The 19,099-nt window shown below is 49.1% G+C and overlaps 8 protein-coding genes across 8 annotated transcripts; 6 read left to right on the forward strand and 2 right to left on the reverse strand.

Moving 5' to 3' along the window:
- Positions 1-663: 663 nt before the first annotated feature.
- ONS95_004863 (uncharacterized protein) lies at positions 664-3,474 on the forward strand (the record flags this gene model as incomplete). Its single annotated transcript, XM_058498241.1, has 6 exons — positions 664-790; positions 849-1,575; positions 1,630-2,021; positions 2,075-2,135; positions 2,200-2,645; positions 2,699-3,474. The coding sequence occupies 6 exons, from the start codon at positions 664-666 to the stop codon at positions 3,472-3,474; spliced, it is 2,529 nt and encodes an 842-aa protein (XP_058351752.1).
- A 289-nt stretch (positions 3,475-3,763) lies between these two features.
- Positions 3,764-7,558, reverse strand: ONS95_004864 (uncharacterized protein). The gene is made up of 5 exons (XM_058498242.1): positions 5,612-7,558; positions 5,431-5,553; positions 5,007-5,385; positions 4,312-4,954; positions 3,764-4,253 (listed from the first exon to the last, which is right to left on the reverse strand). The coding sequence occupies exons 1-5, from the start codon at positions 5,750-5,752 to the stop codon at positions 4,058-4,060; spliced, it is 1,482 nt and encodes a 493-aa protein (XP_058351753.1). The 5' UTR covers positions 5,753-7,558; the 3' UTR covers positions 3,764-4,057.
- Positions 6,443-7,565, forward strand: ONS95_004865 (uncharacterized protein; the record flags this gene model as incomplete). The annotated part of the gene is made up of 2 exons (XM_058498243.1): positions 6,443-6,938; positions 7,000-7,565. 2 exons carry the CDS (start codon positions 6,443-6,445, stop codon positions 7,563-7,565), a joined length of 1,062 nt encoding a protein of 353 aa, XP_058351754.1.
- Positions 7,566-7,699: 134 nt separating this feature from the next.
- ONS95_004866 (uncharacterized protein) lies at positions 7,700-9,160 on the reverse strand (the record flags this gene model as incomplete). The annotated part of the gene is made up of 1 exon (XM_058498244.1): positions 7,700-9,160. One exon carries the CDS (start codon positions 9,158-9,160, stop codon positions 7,700-7,702), a length of 1,461 nt encoding a protein of 486 aa, XP_058351755.1.
- Positions 9,161-9,227: 67 nt separating this feature from the next.
- ONS95_004867 (uncharacterized protein) lies at positions 9,228-9,422 on the forward strand (the record flags this gene model as incomplete). The annotated part of the gene is made up of 1 exon (XM_058498245.1): positions 9,228-9,422. The coding sequence occupies one exon, from the start codon at positions 9,228-9,230 to the stop codon at positions 9,420-9,422; it is 195 nt and encodes a 64-aa protein (XP_058351756.1).
- Positions 9,423-10,266: 844 nt separating this feature from the next.
- Positions 10,267-10,953, forward strand: ONS95_004868 (uncharacterized protein; the record flags this gene model as incomplete). The annotated part of the gene is made up of 1 exon (XM_058498246.1): positions 10,267-10,953. One exon carries the CDS (start codon positions 10,267-10,269, stop codon positions 10,951-10,953), a length of 687 nt encoding a protein of 228 aa, XP_058351757.1.
- Positions 10,954-11,487: 534 nt separating this feature from the next.
- On the forward strand, positions 11,488-13,716 carry ONS95_004869 (uncharacterized protein; the record flags this gene model as incomplete). Its single annotated transcript, XM_058498247.1, has 2 exons — positions 11,488-11,878; positions 11,978-13,716. 2 exons carry the CDS (start codon positions 11,488-11,490, stop codon positions 13,714-13,716), a joined length of 2,130 nt encoding a protein of 709 aa, XP_058351758.1.
- A 1,717-nt stretch (positions 13,717-15,433) lies between these two features.
- On the forward strand, positions 15,434-19,053 carry DAL81_2 (Fungal specific transcription factor). Its single transcript, XM_058498248.1, has 2 exons — positions 15,434-15,866; positions 15,977-19,053. Exon 2 carries the CDS (start codon positions 17,000-17,002, stop codon positions 18,878-18,880), a length of 1,881 nt encoding a protein of 626 aa, XP_058351759.1. The 5' UTR covers positions 15,434-15,866; positions 15,977-16,999; the 3' UTR covers positions 18,881-19,053.
- Positions 19,054-19,099: the final 46 nt, after the last annotated feature.

Genomic DNA, 19,099 nt, shown 5'->3' on the forward strand with positions numbered 1-19,099 from the left:
TACTTGGGCTGCATATCGATATATTGTCTCGAGCACAGTTCACTGCGATAATTCCACTCGTTTGGAAGTCATGGAAGAGAGATTACTGCGCGATTTTGTCTCTGGAACTTTTGCTTCACTCGTGTGGCTTGGGCGCACTCACACAAATTTACCCCATTCTCCAGGGGCTAAGCGAACGGGTTTATTGCGATATAAACAACTGAAGCCAGTGGAAATTACAAAGAAGGCATCAGAAGCCATCAACCAACAACCCACAACCTGTTATATTCTTATGTGACCAGCGTTGGAAAGTATCTGGTTCAGCAGGAATGTATAATGGTAGCGAGCCAGAGATATTTTATTTCTCATGGAAGTTTTAGGACAGTAAGAGATCCATCTAGAGCCAGCAAAGCCTCTTGGCTTCTCAACCCCGAGTAATCAAAGTCACAATCGCGGGGTGCAGAACAGCCAAGGTTGCCCTCCCCGCGTTTTGTGAAGAAAAAGGGGGCAATTCCCCGCTTCCCCCAACAACACAAGTCAAGCGAGCCGGACTTATCCGCGCTCCCCCGCATATCAACTGCTCCCTGTCCGCCTCTGTCAGGGTAGACAGTCGAAGGCCCCATCGTGTCTGCATCTCCGCCACTTTCCCTCGCAACAATTAGTCGGCCAGGTACAAGAACCAAGATGTCGGAACGCTCGCCATCTCAGGAAGCAGTGCCAGCGGGATCATCGTCGAAACGCAAGCGCCGCGTCTATCAAGCATGTGAACCATGTCGGATCCGCAAAGCGAAGTGTGATCGGGGGAGTGATGGTAAGTTATTTTCCTTTCATATTCTAATACTTGATCATACTGATAGGAAGCTGTTGAGATGATCCGAGACCTCCGCCTTGTGCTCGATGCAAGAGAGAGAGCATCCAGTCTCAGTGCGTTCTCGCCTCGAAGCGAAATAAGCGAGATATAGGACTTCCGGATAAGTTCCAGTCTCGTGAACATACACAATACGCCTCTACGACGAATGCTCAGCAACTAGCAGGGATGAATGGTGAGGAAGTCTTAAGAGATATTTCAGCAGGACCAGCAGCCTCTGAGTCTGGAGATTTTGTGGACTCGCCTTTTGCAAATGGAACTTCGCCGGGAGAAGGTCAGATTAACCAAGCGAACAGTCCTTACTCTCATCGCTCCCATCGCTCTCAGAGAAGTACTGAGAACGCGGGCGGCAGACGCTATCCTTCTGGTTCAAGGCGGAATCTGACTGACAACGTTATCCATACTCTTGTATCCAAGCCGAATGACGCCCTTGCATTGCTTTTTGAAGCTGCGGAGCGACAGGACCCCTCTGCTCTCAATAGTAGAGGACAGTCTCTTGAACCTTCGCAAAACTTGCAACGCAACACCGATAATTCCTTGGCACATGGTGAAACTGGAAGCAATCCCACTGGCCACGCAAATGCAATTCCGACTCCGCACTCGACTGTCACATCGCCGGCTCAGGCTCTTACAGATCCTTCCAACGAAATGATTGAGCTCTGGAAGAAGTACCGTTTCGTTCGTGAAGGATGGTTAACAGCACGAGAAGCTGTGCTATATGTTGACCTGTAAGTAATCATGCAGTCGCACCACCGTGGAAGTGCTGAGTCTTAGACAAAAAGGTTCTTCCGCAATCTCTCGCCACTATCACCAATCTTGTTGGACTACTTCTCGAACCACGAAAATCATCCTGCTCTCATATCCTCGGAGCCAATGCTTTGTACAACCATCTTGACCATTTCCTCACGCTATCATGTTCTCCATGGGGAAGGAGGAATGCTTCGTAGTGATGATATTCACCGAAAATTCTGGCTATACTGGAAAACTTTGTTCATGAGAGTTATGTACGGGGAGGATTCTGGTCCGAATGCTAGTACGAGGTCCATTGGAACTATTGAGAGCTTGCTGTTGATGACGGAATGGCATCCAAGAGCACTGCACTTTGCTCCTGATGTTGACGGGTGGGACTGTGACATGAGCAGAGGTGGTAGTATGAGCCATCAAGTAGAAAAAGGTCGGTGAACCTAGCCTTACTGTTTAAAACAGACTGACATTTCTATCGCCCAGGCCAGAACGGATCCTTAGAAGAGGTAGAAAATGCGGCACGTAGATCCGATAGAATGTCCTGGTACGTCCAAATATTGATCCACCCAGGCACAAATGAGTAACAAATTTGCCACTAACACAACTAGGATGATGCTTGGATCTGCTCTAAGTCTTGCACACGAGCTTGGTGTCTCCGATCAGCGCCTACAGAACCGAGATTTGTCGTCACAAACCTTCGAGTCTGCAAAACAAAGAGAGGACGCGGAGTTCGTGGAATTAAGGCAGACTCGGCCTCGAAGACTGCTCTACATATACGTCAACCAACTAGCATCACGACTGGGATGGACGTCTATGATACCAAGAATCATATCGGATTCTGCAGAGCAAACTTTTGGGACGGAAGCCGAAAGGCAGTGGCACAATGTGATGTCACGATGGATTGCGCTCACCCGCCTCATGAAAACTGCAAGCGATATGCTATATTCTCCTGTAACGACAAAGCAATTGCTTCGTAGCGGAAACTACGTGACATCGCTGGAGCACTTCGGACATTTGCTTCAAGACTGGCGCAAGGAATATGAAGATCTTGTCGGTAGGTCGAGTATATATCTGCATGTCATATTGCTTGTGCTGACCTCTTCTTAGCCGATAAGCGACTTCTTGACATGCTGTTTATCGAGTATCAGTTCACACGAACCTATATCAATGCACTTTCAGTACAAGCTGTGGTAGACCGGGCATTCAAGAGTCCGAATCAGGAAGGTTATCTGATGACTTCGGTCTTCGAGCGGCATTCCGTGGATTGGGGATTCATACAAGAAGTTGTCGATGGAAGCCGTAAGATCCTCGAGAAAGTCATCTCGCTGAACGATGAAGGCCTTTTGAGATTCTGCCCCGTGCGAATACTCTCAAGAATCATATCGGCATCAATTCTCTTGTTGAAAGCGACTGGCTTAGGTACCCGGAGTCAGCAAGCGCAGATGTCACTTGATCTTCTTGAGAAACTCATTATTGCACTTCGATCTGACCCGGTCGACGAATTGCATCTTGCCAATCGATATGCTTCTCTCCTAGAGACGCATGTCAAAGCTTTTCGGAAAAGATTTCTCCGTGTTGGGAGATCAAGGACGGCTGAGAATAGTGGGAGTGAGAATGAAAACGACACGCAGCATCAGCAGGGAGGCGCTCACTTTGAAGTCCATGACAACATGAATGCCGTTCCAAATTTCGGACAGATGGTGCCGCAGCAGATGCTGGATGATTTTGGCGGTGGTGATATGTCAATGTGGTCGGATGGCATGGGCTTGGAGACTTTTGGCGATGACTGGATGTGTCTCCCTCTTGACGCCTTTGATGCTGGGATCATGGATTTCGGTGGGGGTCTGGGTGCGGGAGGATTAGATTTCTTTTCGTTGAGGTAGAGAAATGACATTATTCAAGGCTATACATTAGCAGAGCATTGGACGAAGACCATAAGTGAGGGAGAATATAGAATTGGAAGCCAAAACTTCGTATGAGCGTTGACGATGAGTGAACAGTGCCTGATTAAAGTGGGATTTTAGAACTTTGATGAGAGAAATCCATCTCAAATCACAGCTGCTAATTGCGGAACGGAAGGCGCAGAGAGTACTATTGATCTCCCCTCGAAAGAAGAGGGCCTTGAAATGGGTGTTCACCAACAGGAATAGAGAAAGCCAGGATGATACGAAGACCGTTTTCTGACCAATTTTTTTTTGTATATACAAGAAGCAGCTTCCAATGGAGGTGTCAAAGCCCAAAAAAACTCTAACAGCACCAGTTATCCGGACCGAGCTCAGCACTTGATCTTCATGTCCGTCAATAACTGTAAACTTTCAACCAAAACACCCACCAAATAGTTCTAGAAAGAAATACCACAAGCAAGCCCTAGTATGTACCAACTCATGTCAGCTTCTAGACGGCGGATTGAGCGCGACATAAGTGCAGCTTATTTCACTCAACGAATCAATCCCGTAGGTGTATGGATCATGTTAAGTATCTGAATTTCGGGTGTTGATCACCAAGAGCACTGACGTCGATGTGCTCGTCCGGGTCAACGGGACCGTGGATCCTATCTCTTTTTCTGTTTTCGGCGCTGAGCTTGAGGTGGAGCCCCAAAGCGAGAAGGACAATCAGACCAGTAAATCCAGCACCAAGGGAGCAGCCAAGGGCATAGCGAGGGCTAAGAAACATGTTAGTTTAATGGATGTGGAAATCGATTATTGCATTCGCCAACTCACCCGGCAGTCTTAGGAAACACAGCAGAGCTAACAAATGAACTGCATTGACCAACGATGGCAAGGATCGCAAGTCCAGCGCCACGCTTTGAATCTCCTCCCTGGTTGTTCAAAAGCCAAGTGATGTTGATTGCGAGAGCGGGAAAGACGCCACAGCATGCAAGCCAAACACCAAGATATCTAGGACCAGTGCTAAACTCATCTTTTACGAGAACGAGCAACAAGTAGCCGACCATGCCCACAGTTGCAAAACCAGCAACGATGTAACCACGCATTCCATATCTGTCGGACGTGAAAGCAGCCGCCACACAGCAAAGGAAGGCAACAAAGTATGGTGGTGCAGTGAGTCCCTGTGCTTGGATGCTTGTATAGCCCATATCATTTACGATAGTGGGCAGGAAATTGGACAGTCCAGCGAATGAATAGTTGCAGCAAAAGTGTATGGCGGTATGAACATAGTTTTGGTAGTCGGCAAGGCCAGCAAAGAATTGCTTCCAATGGACCTTACTTTTGGCGGTTGTGTCTCGTGTCTGAAGTCGCTCAATAGCAGTCGTCTGGTCTTCTGAAGAGAGGAACTTGGCTGTTCCTGGGGAGTCGGCGAGGAAGAAGTAGACCACAGGAGCGAATACAATGGTTGGGATGCCCTCTGCTCCACATATTAGGCGAATCATATATGGTGAATTTAGAAAGAAACGTACCGATGATGAACAAATATCTCCAAGACCCCCAGGATGTTTCGATATGGGTAATGCCGTATGCGAGGGCTGAAGCAAAGCTGTTTGCCAAGGGCGACATTCCAAGGAGCACAGAGACTCTGAGACCGAGTTCGCGTCTCTGATAGAAGAGGGAGAGGTAGTATGGAGCTCCGGCGCCAAAGCCAGCCTCGAAAACACCGAGGAGACTTCTGCAAGCTACAAGCCCAGCCATGTTGTTGACGAATCCAGAGCACATTGCAGCGGACCCCCAAAAAACGCATAGAGCCGCGACGTAAATATGAGCCGGGAATATTTTCCACAAGAGGGTGGTCCATTCAAACAAGACATAGCAGATGTAGAATGCATTGAGAACCCAAGTCCACTATTTTCGTCAGTGATCAACAATCATCGGGGGAAGGTTAATTACCTGAACACTATCGAGGCCTAAAGCAACTTGTGCCCCAGCTGTCTTTGCATTTCCGATGTTGCCTCTGTCGAGATATGACAGGACGTACAGAGAGCACACGAGAGGCAAAACATGCCTATCAAACTAACAGAGGATAATGGTTAGTCTTGATGAGTGGACAGGAAATGTGAACTTTGTGTACCTGATGTCTGATCCTCTTCTGGACGTCAGCGGGGACATGGGATTGGGAAATGGGTTCTTGGGGGCCTTTCTCCATTGAATCGACATCCTCGATTTGATGTGAGTTGATCTTATGATTAGACCAGTCTTGTTGAACGGACATTTTTGAAGCGACGTTTGAGGGTATTTATTGTTGAGGCGTTGAAAAAGCTATAGTGCTCGCCAGACTATTATCGCGGTGTCGTGCGAACACAAACCTGATGATGTTGCAATGATCTTCATCTAGAGCTGGATCTGGCTCAACTTATAGACACCAGAGTGATGGGATAGCTTAGCTTCAAACTTCCTTGTTGGGGCCAACCCCAGATTTCCCCAGATTCCAGACTGAGGCGGCGGCAGAGTGTCGAGAATGGGGGTTTGCAGACGCAGTGGATGTTCCGTAGCCTGCCGTGGCTTCCCCGCCCTATCCGCCGGCTACTTCAGGAGAAGTTCGGAACCTGGCGGAGCTTGATACGCATGGCAGCTTGGCTCTCAAGAATTTTTGTGCCAGGCATTGACGATCGCAAGTCTAGAATGAAGAAAAACAGCTTATCCCGCACCGAAAAGGACTGATGCAAAGGGCAATTGTCGCCGGGGAGGCTTGCGGGGTTGCGGGGTTGCGCGGAGGCGTTGGCTTTATGGACCCAGCTTGGTTGAATACATGCTCGTTGAAAGCAGTATATAAGCGCCTCTAATTCCTCGAAATCCTATCTCATCTCTTGTCAGTCATCGACTATCCTCCTGCCTCTAAGTGTCTTCCTGCCTTGAAAGGAATCTTTTGCACTCCCAGTCCTCCTAAAAAAACATAATCAATATGTCCAAATCAATTGTCAACACCGTGGAATACCCCTTCAAGTTCGACTCGCCGGTCCCAACCAAAGGCGGAAAGACTGGTCAACTCACTCAAACTACCCTCTCACTACCCAATGTCCGCGGCCGCATTCCCTCCATCCAGGCTTCTCGACTACGAACCATGATGATTGAAGCACATAACGATCCCACCAAAATCCTTGCCCATGCCTGCACTTACGACGGTCTCAGCTCACGCTTAGTAGAAGAAGCGGGCTTTCCAATGTGCTTCCTCGCGGGCTACCCTGTGTCAAGCGCATACGGCCTTCCTGATACCGGGTACATCGCTTGTCAGGAGATGTGTGACACAATCCAGAATGTCGTTCGCCAAGTCAGCGTTCCAGTCATGGCTGATGGAGATACTGGATATGGAAGTCCTATGAATGTCAAGAGGACCGTAGAGTGTTACGCTACGGCTGGTGCAGCTGGTGTTATGATTGAGGATCAGACTTGGCCGAAGCGTAAGCGAGCCCCTTTTTATTTTCGCCTATGCCTGCGACACCTGTTAACACTTCGAATTAGGATGCGGCCACACCAAAGGGAAAGCCGTTGTAGGCAGAGGCGAAGCCTTTGCTCGCATTCAGGCAGCTTGTGATGCTCGTGATGAAGGTCTCGACATCTTTGTTCTTGCTCGTACAGACTCCCTGATTCTTGGTTGGGATGAGGCTATCGCCAGAGCGAAAGAGTTCGTTCGTATCGGTGTCGACGCAGTCTTTATCGAGGCAATTCCAGACCAAGAAGCTATGCGCAAGGCTGTGAAGGAGGTTGGAGCTCCGATTTTCGCAAATATCATCGAGGGAGGAAAGACTGAAAACCTGTCTGCCAAAGACCTTGCTGAGCTGGGTTTCTGTGCTGTCGCGTATCCTTGGACATTGGTAGCTGCTAAGCTGCGAAGCATTCGCGAAACTTTGGAGAACCTGAAGAAGAGCATGACCATTGGTGCTCCTCCCGTTATCCTGAGCTATTCTGAGGTCTGTGAAGGTGTGGGTTTCAATAAATATTGGGAGCGAGAGGAAAAGTACAAGTTTGAGAAGTTTTACAAGGGAGAAACAAACGGGACAAACGGGACAAATGGTACGAAGTCATGATGTATCTTGTTAGCGTAAAAATCTAGTCTATCAATAGAAATTTCAGAAGCATTACCAGAACTCCATCATCAATCCAATCTAAAACGCCTATACACATGTTCGTTATTCGTGGGTCGAAATTACCAAGAAGTACCTCATGAGTCCCAGATCGGTCCAAAAGCCGGAACGCCTCGACTTTCCATTTCATAGACCAGGTGCTTCGACAACGCCTTGTTGCTGACACAGAAAATTGCCTCTGCTCTCTCTTCGACATATAACTTGTACGCCAAGGCGACCAGGTCTTTGCGTCCAACGGCGTGTGTATCGATTACCACAGCCTCTGGATCAACCTCAAGCACTCGATCACAAATCTCATCGCCAAAGGTGTGTCTGGGCTCGGGTGCGCTCCACAATACCCTGCATGTCGTGGCAGGAATGTTCATCATTGTTCCCAAGCATGGCCCAATTCCTGATCCAGTAGTCACGATAATCACTTTACGAAAAAGCTGGGCCATGCAGAGGACTCCAACAGTAGGTATGCCACGAGTGTAATACCACTTCTTCGGATTGTTGATGGCTCTTCTTGTCCAGTCGCCAGCATTGGAGACAATCAAAGAGCCTCCATTGCCGTCTCTTTCCGGGATACACGCGAACGAATGCCATTCCTTCAGTGGCGTATCAGCAATACGATATACGACACAGTTGGGAACTTTCTCAAATAGATGAATTCGAATGGCATGAACTCCTACACCTAAACGTTCCGGCTGTATTTTCAGGCGGCGAAGACGCATCCATGGTAAAGCAACGTGGAAGCAAGACGCCATCAGAAGCCAGAATGCAGGAAGCTTTGTAAGCACTGCTCCAGGTGAAGCAGGTCCAGCTTGGTGGCCAAGTGCTCGAGTAAATAGCCATAGCTCAGGCCAAAAAATAGCAAGCACCGCCCAGCCTCCGAATCGATGTATATTTTCGAAGGTGTTATGCCTCGAGGCTCGAAACGTTGGATATGCTGTGATCAGCATCGTCCAGAGAACACCGACGACAACAAAGGACCACAGAATGATAAGGGGATCTGCAATTCGGATCGTGACAAACTCCCATGTCAAGATGCCAGCCAGTAGTGTAAACCACAATACTGAACAGACTGCTGCACCGCTATGAAGTCCACCATACTCGTAGATCTTGGCCAATGATCTTCTCAGCCTGAGAGGTGCCCAAAATGGGACGAACCAACAAACTTTGAAAATGAGGTTTATGATATAGTCCTGACGCATAAGAATAGCGAGCAGCATATTGGCAGATGCAGCAGTCGATATGTCGACAAGTAGAGGAGAATATTTCGACCTCCGTTTCATCGTAATTATTCGGTGGCCTTGCCATATATTGATTATGACGATTGAGAGGAATATCCGCCGGTAAACACCAAACACTGTCCACCTGGCGAAGCGAAGAAATCGGCCTTTTGGAGGTAGGCAAGTGGGATGTATCGATGCTGTAGAGTTGCTGGCATGGTAGAATTTGCTGTCCGTCAAGACCTCTTCCTCGGTAAGGAATGGTTCTGCCTCGAAATCGTCCTCCGAACGCACTATCGGATCCATCTCTAGCGCTTTTGAAGCCATCGTGTTGAAATAAAACTTGTGGTGACCCAGATACTGAAGTACTGCCTTGCTCTCCTTCACAACCGCGATGTTCCGATCAATGTCGTCACCCGATTGCGGTGATGGGGATCCAGGACTGGTGCAATGGTGTAAACAGCACGAAGGCACGTTGAAGTTGGAGTTACTGTTCGAGGCGTTACGAATTTTGAATGGTGCCAGAGGTCGCAAGACAAATTCCACCACAACTCCACTCCGTCGATCAACGTCACATACCGATGAGTAGAACGAATGGGACTGCTCGATGAGCAAAGAGATATCGTGCGCTGAGGGAGGAATTGAAAAGATACGTGATTCAAGGAGAACGACCGGACCTACCGTGGTTCAGGGAAGTGGGAGGGCCAAGTCTTGAACCCCTGAGTAGCTATTGCCTGCACTAATTCAGCCACCATCCCTTTTTGGTCGGTATCTCGTATTTGGCAAGCGTCTGGTGTTTGTGCTGCCTCGACACATCATTCTGGGCAGACGTTGGGAGCAGCATACGATAGAGGTTGGCAGCCATGTTGAGTTGTGAATGCGTGACTGTGAGGAGGAATGTGTGAAGAGAATGTCATGGTTGATCATCGGGGTAATCGCTAATTACCAACTAGCGCAGCGCAGGGCATGGAAATGTACTCATTATGCACTACCATTATTATTCACATGAAAGCTGCACAAAGTAAACTTCTTGTGAGCCTAGGTATCATCAACACCACTATTGACTTTCACAACCGGTAGCAACCTCAAGGGCTGGTGTTTTCTCGATGTTTGTAACAAGCTCGAATAGCTTTGTCACAGGCATCCTTGAGTGGCAAACTATTCCTGATTGAACCAACGGAGGGTACAACTCGCATCCGGTAAACTCAGTGTGTCCTTTTCCAGCTTGACTGCTCGAAGCTGACTAACTCAGATCTCGATTCATTGGGGGCGACAACTGTCCGGATTCCAACAGGACAGTCCATGCGCTTTATATTGATTTTCCTGGGGAAATGTAAAATTGGAAGAAGGACTTCTCGGTCAGATCGTTCAAAGTCTCAAAGGGACACATTACACACAGAAATACCTCTTCCGCGTTCTAAGGGGCCTCAGATATGGCTTCTCAAGCTTTCAAAACACTTCATCTATACACCACACCTCTCTCCGGCTGTAGCGCGCGAATTCGGATTGCCTCGTATCTCAAAGGGATTACCTTGACTCATCATAGCATATCTATCGCCGAAGCTCAAAACCGTAGACCAGACTATCTTGCCATAAATCCTAATGGAAGTCTTCCGTCTCTAGTTGTTGAGGCCTCTGATAACTTCTCATCACCTGAAAAACTTGCGATCACTCAGTCCCCAGCCATTCTCGATTTCCTGGAAACCAATTTTCCTTCTCCGCCTCTCCTACCACCAACGTCGCAAGTGGCACAACGAGCAAGGGTACTAGAACTCACAAGTCTGGTAGCATGTGATATTCAACCGCCGCAGAACTCTCGTATCCGGCAGAAGATCATTGATGACTTCAGAGGCGATGGCGAGAAGTGGGCTAAATATGTATATGAGCGTGGCTTTGGTGTATATGAGGAGTTTCTCAGCAGAGGTGAAAAAGGAAGATATAGCGTTGGTAATGAGCCTACGTTTGCGGATGTGTTTCTGATTCCGGCCGTTCAGGGCGGTTTGCGAGTTGGTGTTGAGTTGGGGAAATGGCCATTGATGAAAAATGTTGTTGATGCGTGTTGGGAGCTGGAGGCATTCCGAAAAGGTGGCTTAGGCGAGCATGGAAGGTTGACTCCTTGAAACTGGCCATGCATGGCCTGACGTTCAATGAACGCCGGTCCTGAATTTCGACGAAATCGTCCAGATTACAATCCAGGCCAGTGAGCGCCTTGAACTTTCTCCATAGCTAGTGTTTAATCCTGGCTTGTTTTGTCGACCTGATCTCTAAACGAGTTTGCATTTCTTGGACTTCCAATATCCGCATACCTCGACAATGGCAAACGAAATAGGCTCCTGCTTAGTACTGCTGCTGACTGAGAGAGTTTCTGGGCAATTTTGCCCGTTGCAACAGGCATATCAAGATGCAATCATAATCATGTGAGATAGATATTCATCATTTGGTACTTGCAGATTCTTCGGAGCTGTGTCATCTATGCGATTGTTCAATACACAGGATATTTGATGTCAGAGGCTTGATAAAAGAACCAAACAACAGATATCACTGCGGTGGAGAAATTGGATAAGATCTTACCAGTCGGCTAATACCTCTCGGCAAAACCCCTCAATCCAACGACAATATTGAACCATCATCAACATCACTATTGAAATTCAAGAATGGTTCTGCAACTTCTCCCAGCCTCGCCATTAGATGCCGACCGTATAGCAACAATCCATCTTCAAGCATTCGATGGTAACCCTCTCTTACATGCACAATTCCCCACTTCCGCGAGCCTCAAAGCCCTACGGTCCATCCTCAGCCAGGAAACACTCCATGCCATCCAGAACTCTCAAGACTCAAAAGCTATCTTAGTGGTAAAGGATGCAGAGCTTGAGGTAAACGAGCAGGTTATCGCTTTCGCGAAGTGGGATCTGCCAACTGAGGGAAAGGCAGCGTTGCATGAAGGCATCACGTGGCCAGATGATTGCCAACATGAATGGCTTGACCGGTATCATGACCTTGCGGAGGCTATGAAACACAGGATTATTTGGGAAGCGAAGTGCTACCGTGAGTCTTGTCTTTTGTAAGTCTTAAGGCTGGCGACATTCTTCCATCATCATCACGTGCACTTGGAGAGCTTTGGATGGCCACGCTGACACTGCTCAGGGCTGACGTTTGTTGGCACGGTACCGAATCATCAAGGTCGCGGCGCTGGGACTATTTTGAGTAATTGGGGTGTCGAGAAAGCCAAACAAGACCGTCTACCAGTATATCTTGAGAGCACGATCGCAGCATCGTCGCTTTACCGACGGCTAGGCTTCGTGGCCTTAGACGGATTATCAATGGTTCTGCCCGGGATTGATCCAGATGGAAGACCAAATATCTACGAAGAAGTGGGAATGTTGAAGACTTGGGAAGACTCCGATATGGATCGTTGGGACTCGAGTCTCAATATCGAGAGTTTACTACTGGATTACGAGGCAGGCATCAAGCCTCAACATGTCGTGCAAGCGGTCTACGATCGAATCGATGCATACAAATCTGTTCAACCATCTGTTTGGATCTACCTTCAACCTCTTAGCGAGGTAATGAAAGCTGCGAATGAGCTTTATAGGAGATGGCCAGACGAAAAGGACAGACCGCCCCTATGGGGAGTTCCATTCAGCGTCAAAGACAGTATCAACATCGCAGGTATTCCTACCACAACTGGATGTCCTGCTCTTGCCTTTACCCCAACCACCTCTGCTCCTGTCTATCAGCATTGCATTGATGCTGGAGGCCTTTACATTGGCAAGACGAACATGGAGCAACTAGCCACTGGCATGACGGGCTGTCGAAGCGTATACGGAACTCTACATTCTACATTCAGCAAAGCACATATCGTTGGTGGATCTAGCAGTGGAAGTGCAGTGACCGTAAGCCAAGGTCTTGTCTCTTTCTCTCTAGGGAGCGACACGGCAGGCTCAATACGCGTGCCAGCTCTATTCAATGGTTTAGTCGGATTTAAGCCAACCAAAGGAACTGTTTCAGCACGAGGCGTATCTCCTGCTTGTTTACATCAAGATTGCGTCTCTTTCCTCACTACCAACATCCCAGATGCCCAAAGAGTATGGATTGTGTGTAAGGGTTTCGATAAGGGCGACTTTTTTGCTAAACTACCCGCTCAAATACGCTCAGCTCCGCAGACAACGCGCGAATTGCGATTTAGCTTCGGCATTCCACCTACCAGTGCCCTTGATATATGCAGTCCGGTCTATCGCAAGCAGTTCTCTCAGGTAGTGACAGCGATCCAGAAACACGGCGGAAAACTAGTCAATTTAGATTGGACACCTTTCGAAGCCGCCAACGAACTTCTGTACAACAGTTCGTTTGTCCTAGAACGTATGACTATCTTCCCTAATGGTTGGTTCGAGAAGAATAAACAGCTGCTGCATCCAGTCACACGCCAAGTCTTTGAAGGTGTCCTAGCAAGAAAGAGTACGGCTGTAGATGTGTTCCAAGACTTTCACAAACAGGCAGAATATATACGCAAAGTCCAGAGCATCTTAACATTGGGAGAGAATGTCGAGGAAGGCGTCGAAGAAATCACACTAATGATTGTTCCTACGACACCATTCCATCCTACTATTGAAGAGGTTGGCGAGGATCCGATTGCGATCAATGGACGACTGGGTACGTTTGCGCATTTTGGGAATGTGCTGGACTTGGTTGGTGTTTCGATTCCATGTGGGACGTATGAGATTGAGGATGTGGCGGAGGGTAGGATGATTACTTTGCCGTTTGGAGTAACGGTCTTGGCTGGGACAGGCTTTGATGCTGAGTTGTTGAAGTTGGTTGCTGGATGGGAGGAGTGGTTTGATGATTTGGATGGAGAGAGTGAGGTGGATTATCTCTGGAGACCATAGTAGTGACACTCGAATATGCTAGGGATTTTTTCATGTAGCAGGCGCGTTCTTTTTCAGGTATTGCCTTTATCCTCGGAGACGTCAACAAAGATTTTGGCGAATGTTGTCACTGCCCCCAATTACCCCTGGATTAGCGAGAGCTAAGCTTCCGTCCATGGCAAGCCACATGCAATGCAGGGTTCGAATATCAATTTTTTCCCTCTGATCTGAGCTTCTGCCCAGAAGGTTGTCAGCACGCAATCGTGTAACTGTCAACTAAGTGGCCTCTTTAACTCTATTGGAAGCTTTCCGTCATTTCTCAGTTTCAAGATACTCCAGTATTCAGGGGGACAAGCGAATCGGAGGCGAAGTCCGTGGGCCCGCCTGTCTATCAGCCACCAACTGCTGGATTGGCATTGACTTTTTGTTCTGTTTTCTAGGCTCTTTCTAGAATGCTCAAGACATACCCAAAGATCACGACATAAGCCAATAAAGAGTCAAAGACATGCCTAGATACGATTCCACATCTCACTCCGGGGCAGTATCACCAGTGTCACGTTTCCCTCTCTCGAGCCTCTCAGATTTAAGGTACCTATCCATCTCCAAAGACCTCTGGCGGGGCCTTCACCGCCATCCTGCCCTTCCCAGAAATCCGGAGATGCTTTTACACAAACAATTTCCAAACAGAATGGTTTTCCTAATCTGATATTACCTAACTCCCACTTTTAGCCCTGTCTCTGATCATGCACGAAGCACATGCCATTGCCCCAGCCTCATCCACGCCTGGCCAACCAGGTCGCTTGCAAATGAAGCTGTTACCAATTCCAAGGCACTACAGGGGCACTACAGGGAGCGCAGGGCCTCCCACATACGTAGTTATCGTGGGAAATCGATCTGCAACCCCACATGCACCCTGACTTTAGGCGCAGCCCAGCAAGCCCAGACATGCACGATGTTGAACACAATCGGATGTTTGATGGACCGCCCTTCCAGATACTGACGGATGCAGACCATGGTCGCGATAAGGAACGCGATGATGAGTGGTGCGAATCCGCTCGCAAGGGCAAACTGGGTCGGCCTGGTCTGGAGAGAGCCTTACCCAAGTCGCACAGAGGGGGCCAGTAGGACGGGGAGCCTGGCATTTATTACGTACCGAAATGCCACGGTGAGGGTTTGCTGGTGTCATGGAAAGGCTGACGGAAACGAGGGAAGGTCAAAATCACGAGCCAACGGGTGAAGCGAGGGAGCAGGAGCAGGAGCACGGAGGCAATAATGCAGTACTGAGGAACTCCGGAGACTGGTAAAGCGAGATAAGTAAGAAAGCAAGGCGGGGCGAAGACAGGCGAGCACAGCCTGGGATAGGCTGAAGGAGCCTTGTGGTCGCCTGTCGTCCCAGGATAGCACTGTGTTTTACTGGACTGGATAGGGCCCTAGGCCCCCAGACAGCCGGCCCCGGCCCCGCTGACGCTGTATCACCGGCAGACGACTCTCCTGGAGTCCTGGATGCTGGAGATGCGAGGTACAGACGGTAAGGGTAAGGTAAATTTAAGTAGGTATGGGGACGCATCCCTTCCATTTTGATTGGAGTAAAATTACAGCATTCGGAATGGCGCGCCCTGTGGATCTAGTGTATCAAATTAGTGTATCGATTATTCTTTATTTGATATCATACCTAGCTCGTCCTATCCTATCGTATCAACCTCATCTGCCTGCTATCTCCCATCTGCAAGCTTATCGCTCTCTCTCTCTCTCTCTCTCTCTCGCTCTCGTCACTCTTCTAAAACGAACACACGGAAGGAAGCTCGCAGCTGCCAGCATTCCCTTCCCCACGCATGCTCCCTACCCTCCGAACGCCTCATCAGGAAACTCGTCAACGGCTTTCTAGGGCCTTAGACCACCAGAAGATCTGGTCCGATCAGATGCCCCGGTGCATTCTGCAGATCTGAGTGATATACCATCGGACTTCTTCCCTGTCTTGCCATCTGGTTTCCCTGGCGTGCTGCTGCTGTATCTAATACCAGCTCAATGACGGCAAAAACCAACCATCATCTCATTCTCCTTCAATCTTTAGCTGGGTCCTGGGAAAGTGATAGTAGTCACTGAATGAGCGAACGAGGCAAAACAGACAACCATCTCCACAAACTGCTATCAAAACTGCCAGATATAAAAAGGTACAGTGGCTTGACTGGTCTGGGCGCTCAGACTCCAGTCCTGTTGCGGGCTGCCCTGGGTTCCTGGCTTGCCTTATCTTTTATCTCTACGCTTGCTAAGATATCTGTAGACTCAACCCATCACAGCCCTTTGATCCCACACATCCCTCCTGTAGACCTCGTCTGTCTACAGATAAGCTTCTGCCGCCTGCCCGACCTGGATATTTGCTGAGAAAGTGGGGAGGAACGACGATAGGGAACATCTCCCGCCGTACAAGGACCAGTCAGAGCTCTATCTCCCGTTGGACTTACTCCTTGTAGTCCATCGCTTTGGAACACTAGACCTGCTGAGGTATCTCGCCGTCCGTGTTTGCCCTAAGGACAGCAATTACAGGCCTTCGCCCTTCTCCGAGGACAGGGGAACACTGCCGAGCCTTCGAAGCACATATCCAGTTCTTCCTAGCTGCAGCTGGGCTACAGACCCCCATCCTACAGGCCCAACCCCCAATAGCAGAGTTGGTCACCGGCTCAGCACAGAATTCCGGTACCTGGTTCGGATCAGCACTCCAATCGAGCCTCATTACGCCATGTCGGCACCAATAGCTATCTCCCGGACGGCGCCCATCGCTATAGCTGCGAGGAGGCCCCGCCCAGAACAGTCTATCGAAACTCCCAACAGCCAAAAAAACAGTCACACCAACGGTAGGACTCATCTGTCAGCCAGCATGAGCAGTACAGCATCCGAGGCAGGAACAAACATTCGAAGTCGGAAGGATAGGCCATGTGATGCGTGTCGGAGGAGGAAGAGTAGATGTGTGATCAACGAGGGGCAGACAAGCTGTGTACTGTGCCAATTCCACACCCAGGACTGCACTTTCGTGCAAAGTCCGCAGCCGAGGAAAAGAAAACTCAACACGGAAGGAAAAGAAGAGTCTTCGGCCAAGAGAAGGTAAGCAATCAAGTTTTATGCAGCTGTTGATTTTGGAGTAGCAGCACAGCCCACTTTAAACCCAGTATCCCTCGCTACATATAATCTATGGCAGCCGCTGATTCCCGTCCCTTATAGATCGCCGGATAGAGCCGACGAGAGACGCAGACGACCAACCGAGTCAAGTATCTCGAGTAACGGTGCAACAAACTCGCTCGTTGAGGAGATGGCCAATATTGGAGGCCCCACACTCTTAAAACGAACTCTGGGGCTACAGAACGACCGTTACAGCCAATATATCGGTCCTACCACCGACTTCGAGCCATCACTGATTGACCTATCGCCGTTCGATCCTCAAGATGAGAGTCTTTTATCGAGGGGTACTTTGCGGAAAGTCAGCGATGTGGACACTTTTCTCATGCTTCCGGATTACAATACACCAGGGTACGAGCATGTAATTGAAGATGCAGACGCAATTGAGAATATTGTTGCACCTCACGGACCGGCACTTCTCGAATTATATTTCCGGATCATTCACCCGAATTTTCCTATTCTCCAAAAAGTTGTGTTCTTTGAGAAATACAATCGCTCATACCGCGAGTTCTCTCCTCCCATTTTGGCCGCGGTGTACATCTTGGCAATCAACTGGTGGGATCACAGCGAAGAGCTCGTAAATGTCCCCAAGCCAGATATTGAGGAGCTTGAAAGGCTCGCGAGAGTAACCTTGGCAGACGCAATGTACAGGCCGAAGCTCTCCACAGTACAAGCCGGCTTACTTCTTTCCCAGCGACCTGAAGGAGATCAGTGGGCACCCACGGCTCAACTAGTAGCCATTGGTCAGGAGTTGGGATTGCATTTAGATTGCTCTAATTGGAAGATACCCCCATGGGAGCGTGGATTGAGGAAGCGTCTTGCGTGGGCGTTGTATATGCAAGACAAATGGGGGTCACTGGTTCACGGCCGTCCATCTCATATATTTGCATCTAATTGGGCTGTTCAACCTCTTTCTCCAAACGACTTCCCGGATGTCGAATTCGACGAATCAGACGTCGAGGAGAGCGCTGAATACGAGCATGGTCGTCTGCTTTTCACCCAGATGATTCTTTTGTCTCAAATTCTAGCCGAAGTTCTCGACACGTTCTACACACTGCAGGCCATGGCAGCGGTCACTCATGCTGGACCCCAAGGAACACATCTCGTGCTCCAACTAGCCAAGCCAGTTCAATTGAAACTGAAAGAGTGGTTTGCGGCCCTCCCACAAGTCTTACGCATGGATTCTTCATCCTCAACCGCGAACAGTAGTAAGCTTTGCTCGACTGGATTCCTCCACCTCGCCTACTTTGCCACAGAAATAACCCTCCATCGTCGTATCATCAGATCTCTATCCTCAACAGGCACTAACCCATCTTCCCCGTCTTCACCAAATACCAAGCCAGCTCTTGACCCCTACATTGTTCACATCTGCCGTAGCGCAGCCAAGACCCGTCTCATATCCGCCATGGACTTCGTCAACCGCCTCAATTCCACTCACCTCCGCTCATTCTGGTACTTCGCTTCCAAGACCAATTTCGCATTGATAGGAACCTTTGGCTCCTTACTCTGGGCCACAGCACCAGGAAGAGAGGAAGCAGAGTGGTATAGAAGGAGGCTAGGCGAGTACCGCTGGACACTCGGCGTATCTTCAAAGGGTGGCGGAGCCGAAGGTGGTGGGAATGCAAAGTTAACGGAGTTCGCTATGGGAATGCTGGATACCTCCACAGGCCTTCTGAAGTCTCTACCTGAGAAACCAGCATTGAGTCGTGTGGGTAGTGAGAGCGAGAATCTTGGTGGTACGCAAAGGCAGAGGAGTATCGCTGAGGGCTACGGCTACGGTTATAGCACTAATGGAGGCGGCTTTGGAATTGGCGCCGCAAGAGATAGAGGCGATGGTAGTGTGGGCAGTTATGCCGACAGGGATGTTGATACGGATACTGGACTGAATATGAAGAGTGGGCTTGCCAGTCCAAGCACGAGTGTTAGCTCGAGCAGCGGAAGTGCCGGGGGCTATGAAGCCTTCTCTGCGCCATCAGGAAGCTATGGCGCGCGGCCTAGAGAGGAGGGCTTTTGATAATGTTTGTTGGATGGTTTGGATGATGTTTATGAGTCCTTTGAACATTTGAAGCGAGATAGAAAGCGAATGCATGGCATGCGGGATACCGATTGGGAATGTGCTTTTGGGATTATATGATAGACGTACCGATTTATAGCGATATACAAACACATCATCAATGATATCCCCTCGGTCATATTCCTCTGCACCAAAAGGTGCTACTGGTATGTGAGATCA

The sequence above is a fragment of the Cadophora gregata genome (assembly GCF_030347475.1).
Source record: "Cadophora gregata isolate MNR1 chromosome Unknown scaffold_15, whole genome shotgun sequence".
In the NCBI taxonomy this organism is placed as follows: Eukaryota; Fungi; Ascomycota; class Leotiomycetes; order Helotiales; family Ploettnerulaceae; genus Cadophora; species Cadophora gregata.